The 27461-nt window shown below is 32.2% G+C and overlaps 1 protein-coding gene across 1 annotated transcript in view; it reads left to right on the forward strand.

Annotated features, from left to right (window-relative positions):
- The window catches only part of knockout (Stork-head domain-containing protein knockout), a 124752-nt gene that overhangs the window by 14172 nt on the left and 83119 nt on the right, over nt 1-27461 (forward strand). The window contains exon 2 of the mRNA XM_013322545.1: nt 13730-13886. Coding sequence (XP_013177999.1) covers nt 13755-13886 — 132 coding nt within the window. The 5' untranslated portion in view covers nt 13730-13754. The remainder of the gene's footprint in view (nt 1-13729; nt 13887-27461) is intronic.

Raw genomic sequence — 27461 nt, forward strand, 5'->3', positions numbered from 1 at the left:
TATTTTTGAATAGTGTTTAACACCATTTATTGTAATTGAAACAACTGGAACAAAGCTATCACTAAACAATTGAACACCCACCAACATTTAGTTGACCCTATTTTCTGATACGTTTTAAATTGGTCGCTTAATAAGGCGCTAAACACAATCACAATTGACTCTGGTTGTTTTTCTTAAAACCAAGGAGAAAGTAATAAAAGCTGGCGTGTAACATATTTCAAAATTAGAATCTTAGATAGAGAACAACTGCTGGATCATCTACGTAACTGTGTTTTACGCAGTCTTATTTGTTAGTGTAAGAAACATATTTCAACGTAATTAATTGTGCTCGGATGATCACATTATTATCAAAATTCAATACAATACTGCAATCATTTCCACCATCAAATCTTTTGCAAGCTTATATTGTGGCAATAACAAATGAAAACAATACATCAGAACAATGGCCGGCCATTCACAATGTTTGAAATATGTACTGTCGCAAATGTATTGAGCATTCAGCCTTGCAAAATAAATGTTAAAAAAGTTCTCTATTGCTTTACAAATGTAGATAAATTATGCGTAGAGGAAATTAGGTATTCCTTTAGTCTTTGCGTTAGATCGATTTAGAGTCGCCTCGCAATTGTTTTCATTATGAACTGTTTTTATATTTTTAAATCGATATTATAAATAGATGTTATAGAATCTACATATGAGTGTTTGGTATATCTTACCGAAACTTTTTTCGTTGGAATGATATTAAATTTTTTAATATATTTTATTTAGATCATAAGATGAATTTAAATGTTGTTGCCGACAGATACGGAACTTTTTACATATTTTTATTCATAATTGTTATATTTTTGAATTTAGAACTTTATATGTTTTTTCTTCCCTTTTCTTTATTTTTAAAACCATCAGTTGTAAATATACTATTGTAACAGTGCGTGCTTTTCTCCTTATTTCTAATAATTCTATTTAATATTTTAATTTTATCATTTTATTATATAACATAATATTCCAAAATTCATCTTAATCCTAACGCTCTTCCATCCTTACATATTCCGTCGTCTTTAAATGTGATGTATTCGTCATTGTCGTCAATATATTTTGGTAAGAAATTAATAAAGGCGTAAACTACGGTATGTTCTATTAATAATCAGTTTATTAACTTTCGCAACTTAAATAAAGACAAGAAACAAGTTGTCAACGGACGTATTCTAACTCTATAATTACGGGATGTTCTCTATTGGTCATGATTTCTATAAATGACGGATAAATATGTTAAGCACGAAGTTAATCCTGTTAACGTTTAATATATTAGTTCCTTTTATATTAACGATTACGTACTGTTTATACTTAAATATTTACACAAATAAATAGAGAGTATGACTCTTAATATACAAGTTGATAAGTTCATCGTAAGAGATTCAATCGTCATTTACTTCGATAAGGCTTTGAGATCATATTGCTATACTGAATATTAATATTATATATATACTGAATATATAATAACCTCAACCGATTAAACGTACAAATGAAATCAAATATTTTATCGGCCAGTTATTTGTTAGTGTCATCCTCAAGACGGTTGCCAATCGTGCAAATAACTTAACCAAGATGATTCCAACAGTTGCTGCAAGGATTTCTAAAAAGTAATATATACGGAGTTACTTGAAAATGTCATCCATGTTTATTTCAAATGTTCACTTTAAGTCTTGTGGACATCGTTGCGGCATCTGTTAAAACAAATTGTTGCGTCCATTTCAATTAGTAAGTGTCTAGACTCTAGTAATATGTTGGTAATTAATATGTTTTCTTATCTTTTAATGTAGAAATGATCAAACTGGTATTGTTTAAATGATCGAATTGAAATTATTTGCATCAGTATAAAACTAGAGGCAGGAATAAGTTATTAAGCTAAGAGTTATTCTTTAAAAGTTTTTAGTTGTCATTTTTTTAAGTTTATTTTTGTACAATACATGTAAATAAACTCTTTTTTTATTATTTAAATATACAACTTGTGTTGTAAGTAAGACATTTCAAAGATAACAATGTTTATTATGAATGGATACAATCGCACTGAAAACAAAGGTATATTATGATACGTTTTTAACAATAAGTATTGACGCGGACAAGATAAATAAAAACATAATATAACTGTTCATTTTCATTATACAAATACATCGCTTAATTATTTTTGAAAAAAATGAAAATATTCCAGCAATTGCTGATGTCCATGGGTAGCAGTCGATTTACAAGCTATTCTTGCTAATAACAATTATTTGTTTTCTTAGAAAACATGGATAAAATTCTCATAGGTTAAATCAGTTGAAAGCTTCTTAAATTACGAATAATTAATTTGTGTTTATAGTCTTCACTTGTGGAAAATGGTATAAAACTATAAACTAAACTATAAAAGAAAGTCGTGTTAGTTACATTATTTATAACTCAAGAATGGCTTTACCGATGTGCCTGAAAATTGGTGAGGAGGTAGCTTAGAGCCGGGAGACGGACATAGGATACTATTTAATTATTTTTTTTTTTTTCGAATTTATGCCTTGAAGAGCTGCTTTTTAACTTACTAATATTATAAATGCGAATGTTTAGATGGATGTGATGTGGATGGATGGGTGTTTGAAGATATCTCTAGAACGGCTGAACGGATCTCGATTAAATTTGGCGTATAGAACATAGTTTGAAAGTACACATATGCTACACTAATTAAGTTTTTTTATATATCCACGCGGACGGAGTCGCGAGCGACAGCTAGTCTCTTATATTATAATAGTTCCACTTATAGTATATCAGTTTTATATGGTATCAACGGTTGTTTGGACATATTAGGTGAATGTATTCAATAACGTGTGAAGTTTAATTGTACTTCCATTTTGAATGTTAAAACAATTAACCTGAGAACTCGATTTGTGTAAGGAACCGTTTCGTGACATAGTTAAGAAATAAAAAATAAGTAGAGCTAGGGAAAAATGTTCTGCCTTACACTCAAATTTATATGTACTGTTCCTATAAAATCATACTTATAATATAAATACGAATTTTCGGATGTTTGGATGGATGTTTGTTCGAAGGTATCTCCAGAAGGCTTGCATGGATCTTCTGAAAATTTTGCAAAGATATAGAACATAGTTTGGAAGTAAAAATAGACTAATAATTAAGTTTTTTGTTAAATCCGCGCGAACGGAGTCGCGGCCGACAACTACGAATGTCATAAAGAATAACGTTCGTCGCATAACGAATAATGTTTTCGTAGAATCGTGGCGTATTATATTTTATCATATACAGCGATCTTTTCCTTGATCCTAGACTAAATATGAATATATCTTTAATAATAACTAATACTTTGTACTTTATTATACCTTTTGGAACCAGAAAGTGCCAAATATTTTTGTAGTAGAACAGCACATATCGAAAATAAATAAAGTTTATTCAAATAAATTGAACGGTAATTTTTGGAGAACGATTTTTTAGTAATAATAATAGACCAATGTTTGAAAAATACAAAAATAATATTTATGTATAGACGCACTTGAAATGTAACACAGAGAGTGATAAGAAGATACGGGAAATACATTATATTGCCATTTAAATAACCGTAGCTTCATACAAGAGTAAATCAAATAGCTTGGAGCTGTGTCAGGGCATTAATAGCATCCTGTTTCATCTGTCAAATGTGAAAAACGAAGCGAATTAGAATTCAACTGGCATACAATGTGCATCAGCGGGCGAGCGCTTTCCTACGATATGCAAAGACTTTGTTAGGAAAACCTTAATTTGAAATACACACCCAAGCTATAAGCAGACAGCGTGTAATCCTCAGAACATGTCAAGTTTATACAATGCGTTTCCACTGCTATAACAGCTGTATAAAAACACATTTTTGTTTCTTTTTACGTAATCAAGTAAAGAGAGTTAATAATATGTTTTTGTTTATGTTTTTGGCATTAGAAACTCACAGATATGATCACATTATAACAGATTATACCGATGTTTTTCCAATACAAAATACTTATTCGGTATGCAGTTTTGTGAATTTATAAATCTACGTTTAATATGTTGCTAGTAATATGGGACGAGAAGCGTAAAAGTTGAAAACAAAGTTATAGACTGGAAAGCCTTTTGCATTTCACAAAAAAAAAGAAAAACAGTTTAAAAGTTTCACTACGAAAATTTTGTTTCAATACAACGAAAAAAAAAGATTATTATGAAGTAACGTATGTGTATAGAAATATAGCTTTATTGTTATTATTTTTAACACAATGGCAAGAAGATAAATATAGGAATATAGCGTTTCTAGTTTGTTTTGTTGCTTGTACCACGCGTCAAAAGCGCGCTGTAGGCCCGACGTGCTGTCCTCAACTTTCACCGCGCCCTGCCCGGTATCTCTTGGATCTCCCTATCTCATTAGAATGGCGCTCCGAGGGACGACAGCGCCATACATTAATATCTCTCGTGCCATCGTACGTTTACCAATTTCCTTTGTATTCCTTTTTTAAATTTAAACATACATTTGTGTTCTTCATCATCTCTTCTTATACTCGTTCTTTTTCTATCTGTCTCATTCTTACGCATCTTCTATTCGATTTTCATATGCCTCCCGTGTTGTTTAAGGCATTTTACAGAGTATTTAAGTATAAATATTTTGATTTAATATTTTTCTAAAGTCTAAAGAAGGTTAAAACGTTAGTTTGCGAATTGTATGACTCATTCATTATGAACTTGACTGCAGGTCACAAAACGGTAATTGTGTAACGTTTAGATTAATATCACGTCTACTATGACAGTCAAAAACGATGTTTGTTTAGATTGCGTCAGTTTTTGTCATTCCGTGTGACGACCCGCTTTCGTGGGATTTTAGCGAAACTTACAGATTTTAAATTGCTAAATAGTATAATTCTGGCAGTTTTCTTTAGGAATGTAAATGAATGTTTTATAAAAAAAATCCGATTTAAAGTGCTGAAAAGATGGCGTATCTATTTTCTTTGATTCTAATCTATTGTGTGATGTAATTCTTTACAATCTCAGTAAAATTCCTTTGCATTTTATCTCATTGATACCTAAAGATTAACAACTCTGTACCTTTTTTTAGTTTTTGCATTATCCACTTGAGTAGACCTTCTATAGAAAAATAGGTATACTAAATAAGTCTAGGACTTCAAGGTCACGTTTGCTTGCGTACAGTAACCATGTTAGATAAATGATATGTTCCATGATCATCAAAAGTGTTATGATGGTACGTGACAATAATGTCGTCTCCTTCTCATGTTTACATTGATGTTTTGAATATTCATCTAATATACGCGTCAGAATTTTAATGAGTTTAGAAGACAATCGCTTAAATAATCGGTTGTCACAATCGAATATCATAATCGATTCGGCTTGTATAATGGATACGTGTAAAGATGGATATACAAGGCCAAGTTTGACGACTTTGTCACTTTACATGTAACCGACACTTATTATGCAGGCCACACACGTTAGGTTTTACACGACGGTTTTAACTTTGCAAGCATAATCAACAGGCTTCACCAAGTTTCCTAGTATGCATATATTCAGTTTGTATGTTGCATGAAGGTTAAAACTATGAAAACCTAACGTGTATGGCCTGCATTATGCGGTTTTGCCGCCTAATATATTACGAGGTGGGTACAATACAATTAGATCCGTGTCAGATGATATTTATATCAAAGTGAGACGCCCATAATTGGTAGGTATCAAATATTGTGGGCAAACAGGTGACACTAGCAACATTGTCTTAATGCGGCCTAAATGTGGTTAAATAAATACTTTAAGATTATGTTACTTAAGTTTAAGGGATGGCAAATATAACTTTAACAATGACATTTATTTTGAAAGTATTTGCCATACTACTGTCAATTATATTTTTCCTACACCGTATGAATGTCGGATAAATGTACATATGGAATTAAAAATCGAGAAACACATTAGTATTTGGCGGGATTCGAACCCACAACCTGCAGATACCAAGTCAAGCTTAAACTCCTTAGCCACCGATGCTATGCTATTACGAATTAATTAAAAAAAAAATTAAGCGTAATTTTTATATAGGGTAACATGATCTATATACCGTGACCTTGACTATTTCCACGCGTAGGTATGCCATTTATTCCAACCCTCGCTACAACTGGCCGGTTTTAATAAGATTAAAAACATAAAGTCACTCATAATGTACTTTGTACCACTTCACACCTTACGATACGACTTTTTGAAATGTTATCTGCGATTCGGTAATGTTTAAAACCCAATGACATTGATGTACCGGTTCTACCAGTTTTTAGTATTGAATATTAATTCTTACTTAAATTTGCAATTTGAAGTATAAACTTGTATTCGTTGCTATTAGATTTTTATAAAACAGTTCAAATAAAAAAAAATTTTTTTGGATTTTTTTTACGCTGCGACAAATAGTTTTTTTTTTATTCCGCGCGAACGTAGTCGCGGGCGACAGCTAGTTATTTTATATATTAATTAGTAGCCTATGCCTTCTTCCAGACTGTGTCCTATATATGCCAAATTTTAGCGAGATCCATGTAGTCGTTTTGGATATACCTTCTAACAAACATTCATCCATCCAACCATACATCCAAAGATTCGCATTTATTTAATCGCATTCTTCCCTAAATGTTATAGCAGTATTATCGGTTAGTATTATTTATTAAATTAATTGTGCTATGTTTTTTTTTAGTCATATCTAAGTTGAAGTTTCAAGGTGTGGTAATACCTTAAAATATAACAGTATTAGGAGCGTGCTATTGTTACACTGATACACTTTTTAAGTATGCACAGACAGATTTAATAAGCGATTACATAAGACTTTACTACTGCGGTTAAACATTCCTATTAAATCGTGTCATAACAACGCATTTTGCAGTAAAATGTTTAATATAAACTGAAATGAGAAGCGATTAAAGTCTCACTCTATTTATAAGCAATGTCTACTGTATTTAATAGTTTGTTGGGTGTTGAGTAATCTACATTTTACGGCCAATCCCCATAATCGATCCTTAAAATCAATCGAATATCATAAGCCACACAGAAGACAGGCGTGAAGTGGAAGCAATTCCGCGTTTCGTCTGATGAGTGTGCGTCCCGGAAGCCTAATTTAGTTCTCTTTCCCTTCCCGTCCTTTTTCTTATAAAGAAAGGATGGGCAGTGGAAGTGGACTTTCCGGATGAGAGGATGCATGGGAAGGGAAAATATTTTCTTTCTGTGCATCCTCTTTTCCATCGATTAAAGGTAGGTAACGCAAACGTACTTGCGTATGTCTATGGGCAACGGTTACTTCGCTATTTCAGCGATTTCAGGTGGCCGCTCGCTCGTTTGCCACCTTATGATATGAAAAAAAATAAAAAAATCAATCCGATGATTATTTCAATTACTATGCAAAGATAAATTTAAAGTAAAGAGATTTAAAATAGTAATTAAAATTACATTCTACAAGTAAAAATAGATAAAGATCGATTATTTTTGATATTTTGCGATAGAATAATATATTCGTTTAACTCTTTGTTAAGTTTACAAAATCAATAAGTTAAGTATACTAAATAATGATGTCACAATGTTAGTTACTCCTTTAAAACGACTAGACCGATTTATGTAAAATTTTATATTCAGTAGGTCAGAGAAACTACCTATTTTAAACCCGCGGGGACAGAGTGGTGGGCGACGGCTAGTATAATAGTTATGCATAAAAATCTGAACAAATATGCGTCTTATATAATACTATTCTCATAACTGGGGCAGGATGCTGATTCTTAATGCATTTAGAAAAAAAAGTATTTCAGTATAACTTGCATAAGTCTATATTTGAATATCTTTTTTTATTTCGTGAAAATAATAAAGAATATCGTAACAAACTTGATATGACATATATTTTCCTTATGTTAATAAAAGTTGACACTTATATCAGTGTTGCCATGTCTGGAATTATCTCTCTGACAACCACAAAATTATTCGTTTCTAATATTTTATTTTATATCACACTTATTTTATTTATAATAGTAAAATATACTTTCAAACTTAAAAAAAAACATACACATTGCATATGTTATAAAAAAAAACTTACTAATATTTTTAATACGAATGCTTATAAGGAGGGATCGATGGATGTTTGTTGGAAGGTATATCAAGGAACATAGTCTGGAAGACATGGGTTATTTATTAAGTTTTTTTTAATTCTATGCGGACGATTTCGCGGGAAACTGTCAGTTTGTCTATATATGTATAATACATTTACATTATTACTTTACGAAATATGAGTAGCTATTTAATTATTTTTAAGTGTTATATCTTGAAATCAAAAACAATAATGAATACTAGTACTTATTCTATTTTCAGATATTTCCTGTATTACGATACTGAAATTATCATGTCAAAAAATTATACTGTTATACAATCTTATCCGTACGATAAATACATAACCTTAAACATAATGTTGTTGCTAGTTGCATGAAGTTGATTTTGTTTCAAATTTATTACAAAACAAATGATTGAGCTACTTCTTTATTTATAGCTTTTTATTAAGGTTTTTATGAATTTAAAACAAAATATCCAATAAATCTTCATCTCTCTTTTAAAGGTAAACCATCTACAACCTTTTAACTTGCTCCGTCTATGGTTAGCTGCAGTCACTTTGCTATTTTAGCAATATAAGTTTTTTTTTATTAAAAAATCAAAAAGTCGCAATACGACCATAGCGCCCCATAAATTTTCTACTTCATAAAACATCTTATTCTAGTTTATTTCTTAAACATATGTCAGTCAATTTGAATATCATCTATAGGTCTTGTCCGTAGACAGGTAAACCAAGATAGTATTTATCTGACTCGCATTACACCAAAAAACCTAAAAATAATTAAACCTTAAACGAAATAAATGAATTTTGCATTGGACTTTAAATAAAATATTTTATTATCTGGAAGAATCTGAGGAACGTAAACTCTTATTTAAAACTGAAGTCACAACTGTTAAAGCAAAGGACAATCGCAGTCACAGGATCAAAATTAGAAGAGGGTGAGCATTAAAGAATTTAATAAAAGCCGGACTTTATAGGAGAATGGCGCGGAATTACATTATATAGGGGTTAGAAAAGCGTATAAAATTCATTGTGAATACTAAATTGTGAGGGAATTCAGTTTATAGCAGTGGGGTTTTATACGTTTAAATAACTTGCTTATCTTTATTTCAGTTTTATTAAGTAGTGATAGGTTATAGGTTAGGTTGGTCTGTAGTTCATTGCGACAAAAACGAATCGTAACCGAAGCGAATCCAATTTTGATATAAGCGTGTCTTGGATTACAGCACGAAAAGAAATCTAAAGTTTCGATGTCTTTCAAGTTAAAGTTTAATCATTCAGCCTTTGATTCATGTGGAATGGAATCTTCGTAACATAGTCTATGTTTTTTTAGACATTATTAATTAGAATCATTTGGCTCGAATGACGTGCTTACGTTGCAAAGTCCAGTGTCTGAATGATTAGTGAGGAGACATAAACGTCGACATTTTTGTAAGGCTAGTGTTGTGTCACTACACCGACACAGTGTCCGATTTTCTTCCTAACAGTTTGTAGTCAATTTTTATTTCGCACGGTCTTAATGATACCACGGTACTCTAGTTTCTTTTAATCTATTAACATGTAAATAGTAATATTAAATGATAACATGGTATAGTTTTATCTCTATTGTGGATTAAAATTTCACTGATTACATTTTATAACTTTACTATGGTAAACTGATATAAAACGGCTAAACACTCACGTATATTCGTCCGGTGGCGAATACATACTATGTTGTTTACTATGGTGTTTTTCATATTTCTTTTGTTAACACTATTGTTCATTAAAAGGATGACTAAATTTTGTCTACAACTTTAATTTTAACACTTGTTATAAGCATCTATTTTACATAAGACATTAATTTCACAGTAAGATTCACTAGAAAGGGAAGTCATTGACTCTTTAAACACAAGTTTACCTAGTTAAAGAGCCAAGGCGATATTGATATTGTAATCCTTTAATATGCAATAAAAATTCTTTATTATTATTCAATTTTAAGAGCCGGTACAGTAGTCTTCTACAATATATCTTTACAAAAGTAATTACAAAAAGAAAAACCATAGAACTAAGAATATAATCGTCAGTGCAATGTAAACACCGTTTTTAAATACCGTTATGCTTTATTGGTGAGTGACCAAATGTAGATAATAGCAGGTCAAATCCGGCTAATCCCAGGCGAGGGTATGCATCGCACGGTGCAGTTTCCGGGATGTCTCTTGAATACCGAGTGTACCGACTATAACAGGCAAAAGTAAACATTAAAATTAATTAAATTGTAGAGTAGACAAACCACTTCTTGTTTATCTCTCACTGTTTCCATTGTTTTCTAATAACTGAGGGTCACTACCTCTCTTTTTGATCGTATCACGTATTGTGTCTGTGTCTACATGCCACTTCTAGTGGACAATATGTCTAGTGGATGATAATGAGTTTGAATGAAATACTATTTTCTGAAAATTATCATTTGTTTTATAGGATGTCCACACTACGACTATTACAAATGTGAAAAGTTGTTTGATAAAAATAAATATCTTTATACTAAAAAATACATTAAGATGTGAGATTGTTTGTGATAAAAAAAAGGTTCACAACAATTTATTTCACATAAAACAAAAAGGAGATGGCACTCCGGTGTGACGTAAGCGTTACGTAGCAACACTACGATGTTGTGCAACACCAGAATTGGATGATGCCGTTATAATGGCCGACAATAGACGAGCGCTAGTGTGGTACGACCTTAATTCTTAAAATGGCGCGCTGCCGCAATTTTACTTATGGCCAAAATGCACACGCGATCTGGGCGGACTCGCGACTAAAGAAAACGTTTTGTTATGCCACTTTTAGCTTGACGACCATGCATCCGCTATTTTAGTGTCGAAACCTATTTGTATAAATAAATACGCACTTTATTAATTCGACAATTTAATAAGAAATTAATAAACATACTAAAATACTAGACAGGTTGCGATGCATTCTTTTAAGTCGGAAAACGACCAATACGAAAAACCAATCTTAACTTTGATCACAAAATTGTGATGAGGGAACACTAAAATACACTCGCTTAAATTAAGTTGACTTTGTGTGCAAATAAATAATCCCAATCTATAATCTTCCAATGTAGAAGACCAGCATACTTATCCAAGTTAAAAATAAATATATCCATAAATATTACTACAATTAATTACAATTCCGCATTAAAGAAATTCTAGCCTTGCATTGTTCGCACGTCTCATTACATTAATATATAATGGACTCTTTGCCAAGTGCTTTAAAGTTCAATACCGTTTAACATGATATGTTCCATCGACCAAATAAGGAATGCATCTTTTCACCAAAGCTGACCGTTCGGTCTTATATAGAATTATTCGTTTATATAAACATTGAGTATAAAAATAACGAACGCGTACTGTTAAGGAGTAAAATAGTAATTAACTACTATATTAATAAAGTTGATGATCTGTTAAATGATGTATTAAAGCAGTTAAGTTAAACGAATGGTTAAGTTGAAGATCTGATGATTATTGTTGCGTTTATATCAGTTTATATTATCTTTTTAAAAGGCGCTTCATTATTGAGATATCTTTTACTATGGATTTCCACTGCTCTTAAACTTAAAATATTAAATTAGCCAAAAACTAATTTTATTTATTTATTATGTTGTCAATATTGAAAATCACATTTACCACAATACAATTGTAAAACTTTCCATTTTTTTTCTATTATTTATACTACAAGGTGAAAAACGAGCAAGCGATCACGTGAATTTACCGAAATAGCGACGCGACCTTTGCCGACATCTGCATTTGCGGATGGGTTGCCTCCTACCTTAATCAACAGAGGAGGGGACGCACAGAAAGAATTTTCATTTCATGCGTCCTCTTCTTTGATTTACCTACTTCATACCCTATCATTTCCTATTAGAAAAGGAAACTTCCATCCATCCATCTATGCATCCGTCCATCCATCCATTCAGCCAAATTATCGCATTTATAATATAATATTAGTAAAATAGTAAGATGTTAATGAAGTTACTATTCAAGTTTATAGCGCGTGATGTGTTATCATTTCCTTACGTATAATAGTAACACAGAAGTTACATAACCCTAGTCTATTGTAAGCTCACGAAGACATGTCTACAACGAAACCTTGTATTTCCTTAGTTAAAATTAACAAACGCTTAATGGCCTTCGTAATAAGAGCAATGCGCTTTATAAACGAGATATGAAGTGCAGTTACCGATTATGGAAATCAACTCGCTAAAAGCTGTTCGTACATTATGTAGCTTTATACAATTATTCTACTTCCTTGACGGATATTTTGATTTATGTATGTGTATTTTTCTTCTTACGGTGAAGGAAAACATCGTGATGCAACCAGCACATATCTAAGAAGAAATTCAAAGATATGTGTGAAGTCAACGAACCCGCACTTGGCCAGCGTGGTTGACGTATTGTGAGCTGATGATGATGATCATGTGTATTTTAGAGAACGGACGACCGATAGGGCCGAAAAGTCCTAGAATTGCGGTAGCGGACAGGTCGACGCAGCGTAGGTAGGCCTCCCGCACGATGGACCGATGACCTGGTCAAGGTGCTCTAGATGCGGGCGGCACAGGACTGGGCATTGTGGTAATCGATGGCGGAGGCCTACGTCCAGCAGTGGATATTATAATTTAGGCTGATTATAATGATGATGATGTGTGTTTTAGAAGCTATGATTTTTTTTGCTATGATATCTTATTTTAGATAAATCATGTTTAAGTTGTCGAGTCTTATTAGGTCTGGCTGTGACAACACAACATGTTTGTTGCTTTGATAATGAGGTTTACCTTATTAGAAAGAAAGTTTTACACTTTGTGACTTTATTACAGTTATTTTTGCTTGATTTTGATTTAATTTTTGATCAGTCCAATTAGGAAAAATTTCCGTTGCGCCTATCGGCTCAACATTCGTTCGCAATGAGGGTAACCATCTTGTTTTAAATTAAAAATTATTAAAACACATTATTATAGAAATTATTATAATAATGGTACAAGGCTTTTATTTATATTTAAAATTCTACATATCATAAAGACTACAGATACAAAACATCTACTATATTAACTCGATATTGCCGATAAATATCGATTATTAACATAATGTAATGCGTGAAAGGACGTCGTTTTACTCTGTGCGTTTGACGTCACCTCGCTCCACTGCTGTCATGTCAAGGGTCCAGCGATTGTGTCTACTTCTTAAAATTATTCATACCATTGTCTATGATGGTTTGCAGTTAGTTACGGGTTATTGCAATGAACTCTTTAGTGCGGAAACATTACGACATAGTTTAGGCAATTCGATTGTTATTGTGTTAATTTAAATACCTAAAAGGTTGCTGATGTGCATATAAGATATTTTCAAAGGTTTTCGACCCTAAAACACACTAAAGCAACCAAGAAACTAAATACATAAATTTGAAAAAAAAGGCACTCAATATGAACTTTATAAACATTCAAACTAATTATGACGTCATTCGCGAACACTCGGTACAATAATAACGTATCATGTCTAAATGTAAACATTTTAAAAAATAAAGGTGTATCTACACTTGGCTTAAATTATTAAGCATGAATATTATATAAGAAATTCACGTGTTATAAAGGTGTGTGTTAATTTGCAGAGCATGCCGCCGCCTGCGTGAAGGCATGAGCGGGCGCGGAGCGGGCGGGCAGCGCTGCCAGCTCATCCTGCAGCGTTGCCTCGCGATACACCTGAGCAAGCCGGGTAACGCGCCCGATGACTTCTGGATGTACGACTCCGGATATCTGCTGTTCCAGGTACGTACCTAATTAAGCTTATAATAACACAGACTTCAACCATTAATTAACCTAGGACGGTCCTGGATAACTTAATCCTACTCTGGATAAATCCAGGGTCGGAATGGGTTACTAAAGTCAATTATACCTTCCTATGAAATAGGTATTGATATGACAATACGATAGTTTTATTTGCGGTTTATAGTAGTGTAATTTAAAAAAAAATATTAAAAGCTTATAACTGTAATACAAGTAATGAAAAGGATAAGGAACTAAGATAAAATTTCTTCCTGTCAGAGCACTTTGCAGAATAACTCAATACCCCTCTGCCCATGCAGCATATTGTTGTAGATAGCTAAGTGAACTAGAGTGTATTGAGACTGCATAAAATGAATTACTAACTTTACACAGGGTTTTCCGTAACAATGCTTCAAAACCTACGAGTTAGTTAACGCCCGTACTAACTATGTTACCTATTATTAGTCATTGTTAGCTCATTTGCTTGAAACTAATCTTAAAAATCTGATTGCTTAAAGAGCAATATTCTCTATAAAGCAACTTGCAAAACTTATACCAAAAGTTTTATGTCAAGAAATAGTATGTGTTAGCATTCGATTTCCTTTTCTTTTAAAATACCTTCTCATTTGTAGCATTCGTTTTCAGCTGGACAATGTCTAAAAGAAGTGCAATGATGTTTATTTTTTAAAGCCAAGCGGTCGATTCGTCTACGATCGTCCGAGGTGGGACGTATGTTTCGTCGAGACTAGTTTCATCATAATAGCTTACTTTAGTAACGAATTACAGAAATAATTTAGTGTTTTTTTTTAATTTAAAACTATACAGTTTATGAGTTGATAAATTAAATTCAGTTAGCATCTATAAATATATTTAATTTGTAAATAAATTAAACTAAATAAAACTTGATATGCAATAGTTATATATCAATTGTTAGTAAATCTCAATTGATTAGAAAGCTCCAAGAGCTTTTCATTTAAAATGAGTTTTTGTAATGGACTTTAAATTACAATTAATTACAATTATAGAGCTCAATTGAGATACGAATAGTTTGCATTGCGTCACTGCAATGCATACCACAATGAGCTATTGAAATAAATCATAGCTCTTGTGCATTTATTATGCATCCATTAATTTGGATACAGCGAACGCAATGTATTAATTGGTTACTCACTATGTTATTGGGGGAGATAGTTATTGTTTTGTTTTATTATTGCAAGCGTTTAGGACCAAAATGTACTTTGTCGAAACACGCACCTCCGTCATCATCGTATATCAAATTATGTATGCGATCTGATGGTGTTGTTTTCGCCCGGTAGGGGCGCTGAACGAATTTTAATACAAATTTTACTCGTTAGGAAAATGTTTATACGACTTTTCGTGGTAGACCCTCTTATGTGTAAATATGAATTATCTTTATACACTTTTGCATTTAGACTGGAATGTTTTTAGAGTTATTTTTCGCTAATATAACCTAACCGTGTTATTTTGTAGAAAACTATTACTCAAAAACTCCTATCATTTTATAATAAAACAAACATTTTTTATGACAACTTTATTAATTAAATTGAAAATATGTATGTAAATAAAATTATAAAATAGGAGTCGTAGATTAAAATGCATTATCATGTTTTAATATATTCAATAGTTCATCTCGATGGCGCCGAAGTCACGTACATTTCAATACGATCGCTACCGTGTAGAAAGTAAAGAGCGTACAGTCGCGGGTTGCGGTAGGTCAATCGCGGTCCCTTTATAATAAATCAACAGTACGTGCCCTCAGTCGCGTTGTCGTTGTTCCTACGTCATTGTGTTTCAAATACTAAGATTTACTACTACCTCTTGGACTATGCGTGTACGTTGATTGTACGCAGTAGGAACATGTTCAACATAACTTGAAATTGGTTTTATTTTGTGTAATGCAATAAAAAAAAAGATGCTAAAGAATGTCGCAAAAACATTCTTCAATAATTTATATTATAAGCTTATATATTCTGCTTTAAAAAATAATTCAACACACGAAATATTTAATCACGATAATCCCTAAATGTATTGAACAATTAAAACGACCTTTCTTTTAAAAGCGAATTATTTCTCAAGCTTTGCGATATTGCAGATGATAAAGAAATAGTTATTTTTCAATTCTCTTGGAACAATAGGAACGGATCATTGGGTCGGGCTTTGTTTGTACGATTTCATCTGTCCTCAGGCGATGTGTAATATCCGTAGTAGACGACAGGCGGCGCCTCTGAGCGCTTAGCAAACTGTGGAATAGATCCTGGAGGAATGTTTACTAGAATTTCATCATCAAATATTAGGTGCTAGTAAATCCTAGAATCGTTTTTAATGCTAATACGGGAAGGCTAGAACTAAATTGTTATAATTTTATGACATTCTTTTATTATTATTATGAGAAACAATAATAATAATAATATTATAAGAAGATTGGTTTTTTGGACAGTAAATAACGAAAATTATATTTGACCACTTTAGTAGTGGATTTACTCGATTGGAAATCCTGGTTTATTGACCACAGACTCTCTGATTAGGTATTACCAGAATTTATGGACTTTAATTCTTCTATATTTAAAAATGTCTTTAATGTAACTATTTTTTACGTTTCTAAGCAGCAGTTTGTTCGTAAACGATATTACACGGTATCTTATTAATCGATTACTAATATTTAAATTGATTAATTAAAAAATAAAAGGGTAAATAAGACGGCCTTGTCCTTGTAATAGGGAAAGCGATGAACGAAACGAAATTTTATAGTTCCATGAAGTGGAAAATTTTACGGCTTATAATTTTTAAAAGAGTTATTATTACCAAATTGAGATTCATTGAGTCAGTCTATCATTGTGACATTTAATACTCTTTTTACTTCCTTTGTATAGTCTCAATTTAGAGTTAGCTTCCATTGGTAAATGACCTGAGTAAAACAGTAATTTTTATCATTTTTTTATGAAAAGTAAGAGGGACTCTGTTTTTATTCGAATTTCGCAGTGAAAACCAACATTTAAAATAGGAATTGAAAATAATATTAGTTGAATTCGTATATTCTAACATTATTTTATTGTAGAAAAATACTGTTTTAAATAAAATTTGAAAGTAGCTGCTGCCCGCCACTCCGCACGTGCGCAATAAAAAACTTAATAATGCCAATGTGTTCCTCCAGATTATGTTTTGTATCTGTGAAAAATTTTATCAAGGTCCATTAAACCGTTCCGAAGATACCTTGTAACTAACGTTCATCCATCTAAACTTTTGCATTTTTAATATTAGTAAGATAAAAGTACAAACAGAAGCAAGTAAGTTAAAATAAATTTTGAGGACAATTATATTGAAGAGAGATATATCCTCGTAAAATCTCTCTTACTGTAACAATGATTGTAAATAAAAGTAAACGACAGAATAAATAAGTTTATAACGATAAATCCGTGAGAACGGCGACGGTGGCAATATTAATGAATGAAATTATCTTACACAATTATTTAATTCTCACGAGTTCGATAAAAGATTTTTGTCATTATACTAATCGAAATCGACGGAGAAAAAACACAATGAAATCGATGCCCGTATCGATTTCGTATTAATATCGATTACGTGAAGCATAGAGTTCCGATAGTTTCAGAGTAAATTAGCCGTGTTTAACGTCGCATTGTGCGATTGTCGAGTCACCAGTATCGATATGCGATTGACGATAAAATTTTATATCGCTTTCCATTCGATAATTCCGTGAGAACCTTTATGGTTAGCATTTCTGCGTGAAACTAGTAAATGATTTATCATCGATATTATCAACGAGGATGGGGTTTGTTTGTGTTTCTTGTATAGCTAGCATATTATGTAAGTTATTAGTCGAACCAGTGTCAAATGACCTTTGCATTTTACGTAGCGTTTCAGCCCGTTAGTAGACCTCTGTTATAATTTTCATTTATTTATACTAAAACAGATTTTATCCACAAATTAGTTAATATGACTATAAAAATATTTGACAATCGAAGCTAACATACAATTGAAAGTATAGTAATCCGGACACTTTACTTTCACAGTCCAGTTCCGATGAACAAATGTATCTCGCACGATGCAATCTTCAACGATCTCTGATGTGTCTTAATACATTGGAAACTTGCATAATATCTGTAGCAATTACATCGCATCGCATCTTCTCCGGTCAAGTAAAAGGATGTTGAAGGGTCTTCGATTAGATGCAATATGACAGATTGAGTAAGTTTTTATAATTTCCTTGTAATGCTATCGATGGAACTTAATAACTTAAACTGTGACTTAGATCACATATTTCCTTTTTTGAATTCTTTATTATGTCTTACTCTTACTAATATTATAAATGCAAATGATTGGATGGATGGACGGATGTTTGTTAGTATCGCTGAAAAGGCTCAACAGATTTAGTTGAAATTTGGCACAGATGTAGAACATAGTCTGAAAGAACACATAGGCATATTGGCATATTAAGTTTGTTTTTCATTTCGCGCGGACGGAGTCGCGGGTGACCGCTAGTATGTTTATAAATATATTTCAATTATAAATGTAAGGATTAATATTCATCTAAAACATTATCGCATAGACGTATTAAATCTGCGTTCTCTTTGTTTCGTATGCTTTAATTAAAATGGACAATCCTCTTATACGACTGCATTGTGAGTTATCCAACCGAGCTCTTTCAATTTGGATGCGCACAGCGACCTCTGCAGGACAAATATTTCATATTGTTATAGTACTACATAACAATATGAAGCCTATTCATAAAAAAAAAGATTATTAAATTAAAATTAATACTCCGATATATCTGATTTTTGAGGTGACGTCAAAGTACGTAAAATATGTTCATAACAAGCATTACTTGGTCAAGAATATTAGAGACATTGCTATGTATTACATCTCTAAAGAATTTGAATCTCTTGCCGTGAATGAGACTAAAATCTCTGTATAAAAATATCGTCATCCCCCTCTTTCATCTTTGTTAAAACAGAGATAACAATATGTTTAACCCACGGATAACATATGAATGTTGTAACAACAATCTAATTACATCCAGATTCGATAACAACAATTTACAAGACATGATTTGATGAGAAATCAATTAAATGTATGGATAACAGACAACCGTTTGTTACGTCGTTACTGAACAAGATGTAAAAAAAATATAACTACTTAATTAATCGGTGAACGACGTTTGATTGGATGGAAAGCATTCCGCTAGCGATCACGACTACAAACAAGTTAATATATTGCCAATTACTATCGAATTTTTAGATTAACGAACACTCTTTTTAATATTTAAAGAAAGAGATCTGTGAAGCTTTTCTATATGAACAAGATGTCATATTATTTATATATCAACTTAAGTAACATCCATTAAAATACTTTATTTCATATCTTATTAGAACCGATTAAAGAGGATTAAAAGTGTTCGTATTTTCTTCTTATTATAGTGCCATCTCCGTATATACTACTACTAAACAAAAGTCTGAAGTTATAGTTAGTTATTTTATATTTTTAAAACTTTCCCGGCTCTTTTTAAAGTTACATAGGCTCAGTGGAATAGGTTTTCGATATCGATCTATCCTCAGGTTAATACTTTTCACACAATCCGTTTTAATTACTTATCTTTTTTTTAATTACTAAAGTTTGGATTAATTGTTTCATTTTATTAAAAATTGCTCCTGGCAGTTTTTTTTGTGATAGGCAAGTTTAATTATTGCTCAAATATCATCATAAATATCGATTGTTATTATACACTATGAGTGCGAAGGCGAAAGTTGAAATGATTCAATCTGATCGAGAGAGGATCGTTACGTGAATTAACTGCATAGGAATCGTTGATTGAAATTCTACCTCTGACGTCACACAGCATAAACGATGTACTCGTGATGTGTTTTACTTTCTATCTATCTAAAGATGATTGACTATAATTAATAACAAGTGTATATGTAGTTTTAGCGAAGCGCAATTAGCTTTTAACTTATTTCCTAAAGACGCTGTTTAACACGTTCAATGCCACTACAAACACATATAAGTATTTAATTGGCGTGTTATATTTCAATCTTTATATATATAATTCTTCTGTGAGTGTGTATGTCACTGAACTTCTCTCAAACGACTGGACCGATTTTAATGAAATTTTTTGTGTGTGTTCAAGGGGATCTGGGAATGGTTTAGATTCACAATTTTCATCAAATATTAACTTCATATTAATTTATTCAAATTAAAGACGTGTAGACAGGACAACGTCTGTCGGGTCCGCTAGTATTATATAATACTTTGTAAATCACCTAGGGTCGCAACACGCAAACTACTATCAGTGCGTCAACCGTGTTTCCTAGCAAGTAGCTATAATGCAAGCATCTAGCTTACTAGCCAACTAGCCGCCTGTGTGGACGTATCCTCGGTGATACTTCATTGGTAGCCTGTACATCTTTATCGCGCACCGGTAACGCGACGGTTAATGATGACAATGCAACTACCAATGAAATTACACTATACTCGTAGGTGCGCGTCCAGTGGCCTGCGATGGACACATCGCACGTATGACCCGCAACGGATTTTAGTTTGCTTTGTATGATTTTACATAGCACTGTCTATCATCCACGTCGTCCGCATCGAAAGATAAAGTAAATCCATTTAATCCGTGCGTGCGGTGCGTGCGGTGCGGGTTAATGGATGCGTATCTTATTTGTTAACAAAAATCATTCAATTTGTAATTGACCAATCTTTACGACTTAACTAAGACACATTTTGCCGGTGACATACCTGTTAACAATAATTCGACTTGCAATGTAGATATTGAACCTTGACATAAGAAATGTCTGATTACGAGAAATTGCGCAGTTTGTGAAAATGTGCCGATAGATTAGATTGATTATGCTAATGCCCAAGGTCGTCATTATTATTTATCATAATAAATTGTAAAACATTGACCTACTCCAGTTTCTTTGCTTTTGATACACTGTCTGCTGGTTGAGATAAAGGTGTATTTATTGAATTGTGATAATTTTAAAAAGTGCATTTCAAAATGTATATAATATATACTTCGCGAATTACGTATAAGACATACTTCACATTAGTGACACGTTTAACGTAATTTGTTTCTGAAATATTGTTTATGATTAGAATAACACATCAAACTATTTAATCGATTCAATATCGTCAAAGGTCCGTAAAGACCGACCGGGGAGTACTGAAGAGCAGAGTTGTTATAACAAATAAAATTAAACTTTATACGTTTGAAACAAGGTTTAATTTTCACTTTGTATATTTTTATTTTATCCAGAGCACGTGAAATTTTAATTAAACCTTATTTCAATCGTCCCGATCTGTGTAAACGGACGTTTTATTCATCACTAAATCGTAACACTAATTCAGTGCACTGTGAACTAAAACTTTATCTACAGAGCATCGAACATTGTTCTAAAACTTATACAACTTGGTAACGAATCTCCGAATGTTTCACAAGAGTATCCTGTAACTCCAATATAATCGAATTAGAAATGCAGTAGTTTTAAGTGAATTTGTTCCAGTCGTTGTTTGACGAGATTTATCTTCGTATTCACGAACTTGAATATTCAATAGGGAGAGTTTTCCTGTTCCTATTTCATATCTGTTTTGAAGGATCAATTTAACTTAATTGGTGTACGGATTTGAGTTGTTTTAGCCACGCTTTAGAATCGCTTAGTTTTTATATAAGATCGACTCTTTTCAAGTAACGTTTACTTTTAGTTAGTTTTTTTGATAACAAATGCTGTTGCACCCGGATCAAGTCGTGGGTTTTTTTTTAAGTTGTAACTAAAATATATTCTTGATTATATTAAAGGGATTTAATTTGTCTATTTATGTGAATGTTTTAAAATTCTAGGTCTCATATGAAATAATAACTTAGGGAAGGCTCTGAGCCCCTCGGTGGGAACGTATAGTGAGCTGATGATGATGATGATAAATGTTTATAAATTTTTAAAACTTTTTTAATTAAACTTGAATTAAAGTAGGCATTTAAAATAATAAATCATGCTTAGTTAAAAAATAACGCAATAACGTCGCTTCCGTCCATACTGAGTAACATTTGACCTCCTCGCGGGTCGTTTGACTTCTGACCCGGCTGTGTTACAGCACACCGTAAGTTCAATTGCAATTAGACAAACAGGTAGATTAGCGCTTAAGATAGCTCTATTGAATTTAGATTAACATGCGGAGTTTGTATAGGTTTACGAAATTGATTTAATAATGGGGCGGCAATGTATTATGCAAATGAGAAGAATTCACTTGTTTATTAAGACACTTCTGATGTCTCTTTTTATCTCCTAAATATTTAAGTATAATAGTTATTTTATTATTATTTTAATTATTTTACTACTTGAATTATTACTAGCTGTCGCCTACGACTCTGTCCGCGCGGAATTAAAAAAATCTTAGTCACCTATGTATTCTTCCAGGTTATGTTTTATCTGTGCCGAATTTCAGGGAGATCCGTTGAATCGTTCCCATGAAACATCCATCCATACTTTCGTGTTTATAATATTAGGATTAGGATATTCATTAATAGTCAAAAGATTTTTTTTATATTGTAAGTCTTTTTAAACGATTTTTGCATAGTTAAGTAGCAAATATTTTATGGAACGTTTTGTCGGAGTAGTCAGGATATTTTTTACAATAATAAATTGTTAATCTCTTTGACATTTTACAAACGTGATATCCTTGTACCTAAAGTTCATATCTACAAATGTGGTACATTTTGTTAATAGTGTATTATAGTAAAATTTGCTCCACTACTCCTATAATTATTAAAGGATATATTTATCTAGTAATTTAAAATCTTATTCTAAAAAAAATGTTGGACATTTTATTATTAAAAACAGTTATACTTCTATTCATTATATTTCCAATTTTATAATTTCTCGAAATTCAACTTTTTATTATACTTAACAGTTTTTCATTCTTAATAGAACATATGAACAAACAGATATGAATAATTTATCGTATTATATTGCATAGATAAGAAAAGACGGTCTATTATATTCGCAAACTCGGACGGCTATTAACAAAATATACCGTTTGTTTCACACGATTGTTGTCTGTATAATAACATTCAAAATTTATAGACGCTCGTAGTTAGTTGTGAACATATGTTTGGGTCAGTCTGTGTTTAAAATTGTGTTGCGGGCATCGTCTTATACGTGATTTCGAGCCGCTGTAAAGTTTGTATAACACCGTACATATTATGGAACACATAATGGATTTAATATGCGTCACCACGTAGGAACGGTGCTCGGATAACGGATAAAACAGTTAAGATAATTAGGAAAAACTACAAAAAAACTTCAACCATTGTAAGACAACCGTTACCTATGTTTATTTAATGCATGCGGACAGAGATTGCTATAATATAGTTCTGTCTGCGTCTGCAAAATATGCTTCTATTGTTCATTTTTGATATATATTTTTTAACACAAGAATTTAAACCGGATAAGGAAATGTTGTTAAATATTCGATCATTTAAACTGTACTAATTAAAAGAAATATCCCTGTTAACATAGACTATTAGTCAAGGACTCAAGCATGTTTTGAACGGCACCTTTTTAGTTGCAAACATATGGAAAATTATTATTTTCTTACATATGAATTATAGGAAAATAACTGTTATGAAGCACGAAGGATTTAAATTTTTAAATATTTACTTGATTCGTGTTATTTTTTTTTTAAATAAAAAACAAAACTGTGTACACACGCCCTTATATTTGACTTTGACGTATTCGTTACCTGGTGTTACGTATTTTCGCGTAACAGTTCGGGAGATGAGGTCTATTATATTACCGAAAGGTCAGTTTTAATGATAATGTTCTTTGTTTGTTAAAGTTCAACGCTGCATAGAAAGTGTTATTGAAACGTAGCTAATTAAGGCGGAGATAATTATAGGTGAGATTTTATTTTATTTATGTTTTGTTTGTTTTTCATGATATAAGTAATAGTAAAAGTGTTTAAAACTATAATTCAAATTTAATCGAAGTCTCGAGTTAAAATGAAAACAGATGCGTAACATTTTAAGTTATTCCGTTTTCTTTTAAATAAATAGTTACTTCCTATAGTAGGAACTTAAAATCAAGACAAATCTTACTTCTTACTAATATTATAAATGCGAATGTTTAGATGTATGGATGGATGGGTGGATGTTTGTTTGAAGGTATCTATGGAACGGCTGAACGGATTTTGATGAAATTTAGCACACATGTAGAAAATAGTCTGGAAGAACACATAGGCTACTTAATATGTATTTTTAATTCCACTGGGATGGAATCTCGGGCGACAGCTTGTTTATAATGAATAGTTACTTTCTATAGTTAAAGTTCTAAAGTTAAAGTCAAAGTTAAATGAATGATTGTAGGTTATTATAAGAAGTCCAACGAAAGCTTAGTTTATAAATAAACTGTGTACTGGGTAAAACGGACAATTGTAATTTAAACAAATTACCAAAAGCAACAAGCGCGGGTTAAACTCAGAACTGTTTGGTCAAGTCTAACTAATTGCTGAGAACGGTCGTCATACTGAAAGTCACAGTACATAAACAAACAATAAGGAACCTTCCACTTTCCATACAACACCTATATTAAATAGAAACATGCAACAGAAGTCACGACAAATTCATTAATCTACATTCAAGGTAAAATAACACTTAGGACTTAAGACAAAACGTCGTTATTTCATTGGTATGAGAAATATATTTGTGACCGTTTAGAATTCAATAGATATTTGGAGTGACCTGGTTGTAGACAGTGTACACGCAAATTCCGAAAGGCTGATTGATGAGCTTAGACCATTGTTACGTGGAGACCTTAACAAAAACATTGGAAATTAATTATGTTTAAAGCTTACTTCAAAAAGTATTATTTATGGTTATTTAATATACCGAAATACCGAAAAAAAGTCAGAAAATGACATTTTACAAATTGTTTCCGCAATGGAAATCGAAATTTTCAATCATAGTAAAAACATATTATTTTATTATGTAATTCTATCAGTGTGAGTCATATCTAAACACGTTTAATCATAAAGAAAATAAAAAAAAGTGCAATTACCTTATATAAAAGAGTTCAAACAGCTATAATCAATAGCGTTCGATTTTGGAAAGTCACCCTAAGGCTTTATAAACGTGAGAACTGACTTAATCTTTGTAATCATATCTTTTAACACTTCCGGGAAGAACTCGATTATCAAAACACTTATAAGGCTTATTAAATAACAGGCAGCTAAAAATCATAAGATAAAATAATTCTTAAGGGAAATTACTTGTATGGGCACATGTAAACTCCTTGAATAAAATCATATAATGTCACTGTGCCCCTCGATTTTTTTTCTATGAAGGGTCGGCACAGTTAATAAACACTAGCGGTCGCCCGCGCCTCCGTCCGCGCGGAATAAAAAAAACATAATTAGTAACCTAAACCAAACCAATACGACTTAGGGTCCTTCAAGAAGCGAGCCTATCACCACCTCAAAGGCCGGCATCGCATCTGCGGTTCCTCTGGTATTGCTGATGTCCATGGGCGTCGTTGAACACTTCGCTGTTCCCGCTGCTCGTTTGCCCCCTTCTGTTATAAAAAAAAACCTATGTATTCTTCCAGACTATGTTCATCCATGTGAGATCCATCCAGCCGTTCGTAAGATACCTTCAAACAAACAACCATCCATCCATCTAAACATTCGCATTTATAATATTAGTAAGATTTATCTTAAACGTCTGTCACATCTAAAGTCACTCCCTTCTTACATGTATCACTTTTTGAATAGTCAAACAAACTGAAAATAATTCAAATGAATCGTTGTGTTACAATTATATAACATATTCGAGACATTAATGTTATATGTTAGGCCAAAACAGACATTTATCATTGCGAAGTACGTAGTACCTATACGTTAGGTGAACGGTCAAAGTTGATGCGTCAAAATAAAATGTAATGGGATGAAAGCAAAAGTTGTTCGTGTAATGATCGCCTGCAGCTGATTTCACGTCGCTTTTCCTTTCTTTTTTTTTATTATTCAAGCTACAAATATGTTATGGCGTATTATTCGATAGCTGATTGGTAAAGCAGTTTATATTTAGCTAAATTTAAAGATTACGAAGAAGAGCGTTTACTTTAAATAATAAATACGAAACTCATTTCGATATTATGGATTAAAAGGAGTAAGGGAAAGATACGAATCTCTTTTTTTTAATAAATTTTTATTAGCAGATTTTTCTTAATTTACTAATATTTCTTGTACCATTCCAACTAAGCTCTATACTTGCGGTAGGACATGGTTTATGACAATAGTTGAATGGCGGGATTTGAACCCCCAATCTTGTAATCGGAAATCCGTACCCGTAACTATTAGGCTATTGACGCTTCTAAATATTTCGTTCCATTCTTGTATTTCCGTACTTGCAGTCAAAATGCAAATCAAGGACTTTTTTTTATTTAACTTGATTCAGTTTGAACTGCATCTAATTAGTTAATAATTTGTTCTATTACTTATTTTTATCTGAACTCACAATTTGAAAATTTCATATAAATCCGTTTAAAGACTTAAAAAGTATAATTCATGTCTACATGCGAAGAAGTGTCGAGCGCTATATAGGGCTTTTTGGAATTCCGTAAATTAACAGCTGCCGGCGCAAAGTATTTTATATTTGCCGTATTTGGATGAACACCTTTCTTTACTGCAGTACCATTAAAAAGGAATTTAACATTGGCCGGTTTCTTTGTTTAAAAAAAAAATGCTGTTAAGGTATTTGGAACAATATTTTATTTTAATCTGCGTAGTAACAAAAGTAAGAGCGTCGGTGGCTCAGGGGTCAAGCAGTTGACTTGCAATCTGCAGGTCCTGGATTCGAATCCCGCCATGTACCAATGTGTTTTTTGATTTCCGAATTACATATGTACATTTATCCAAAGTTCTTACGGTGAAGGAAAACATCGTGATGCAACCTGCACATATCTGAGAAGAAATTCAAATCCTAATCACCCTTAACTTAGGGTGGGCTCCAAGCCCCTCGGTGGGGACGTATAATGAGCTGATGAAGAAGTAACAAAGTTGTACTCAAAACTGTTTCTTTAATTCCAGTTTTTGGTTTATTTTCTATTGAGCACTGGAAATAAGAGTATAATTAATGCTTAATGTTAATTTACAGTTATGTTCAAAAAGTTCGCAAACTTGTAACATTAATTACAGAATCATTAAAACAGTATTATGCAGTTCTCACGAGATAATCAGCATGAGAAAGATGTTAAACGATGTTACAAAGTTTCACGACTGTTCGGCAGCGGTTTGCAGATGTTACGATAAGCTTACCACACTCCTTATCTGATCTCCAATAGACTTATATCTACTGGTTACATTGCTAGACATTCTTCCTTAAATGTAATATTACTTCTTACTAATACAATAAATGCGAATATTTGAAAAGATGTTTTATTGAAGGTATCGCCAGAACGCCTGCATGGATCTCAATGAAATTTGGTATAGACAGAACAGAGTCCGGGAGAACACATAGCTGTGATCCCGGAAATTTGTACGGAACGGTATCCGTTT

The sequence above is a fragment of the Papilio xuthus genome, unplaced genomic scaffold (genome assembly GCF_000836235.2).
Source record: "Papilio xuthus unplaced genomic scaffold, Pxut_1.1 DF825928.1, whole genome shotgun sequence".
Lineage (NCBI taxonomy): Eukaryota > Metazoa > Arthropoda > Insecta > Lepidoptera > Papilionidae > Papilio > Papilio xuthus.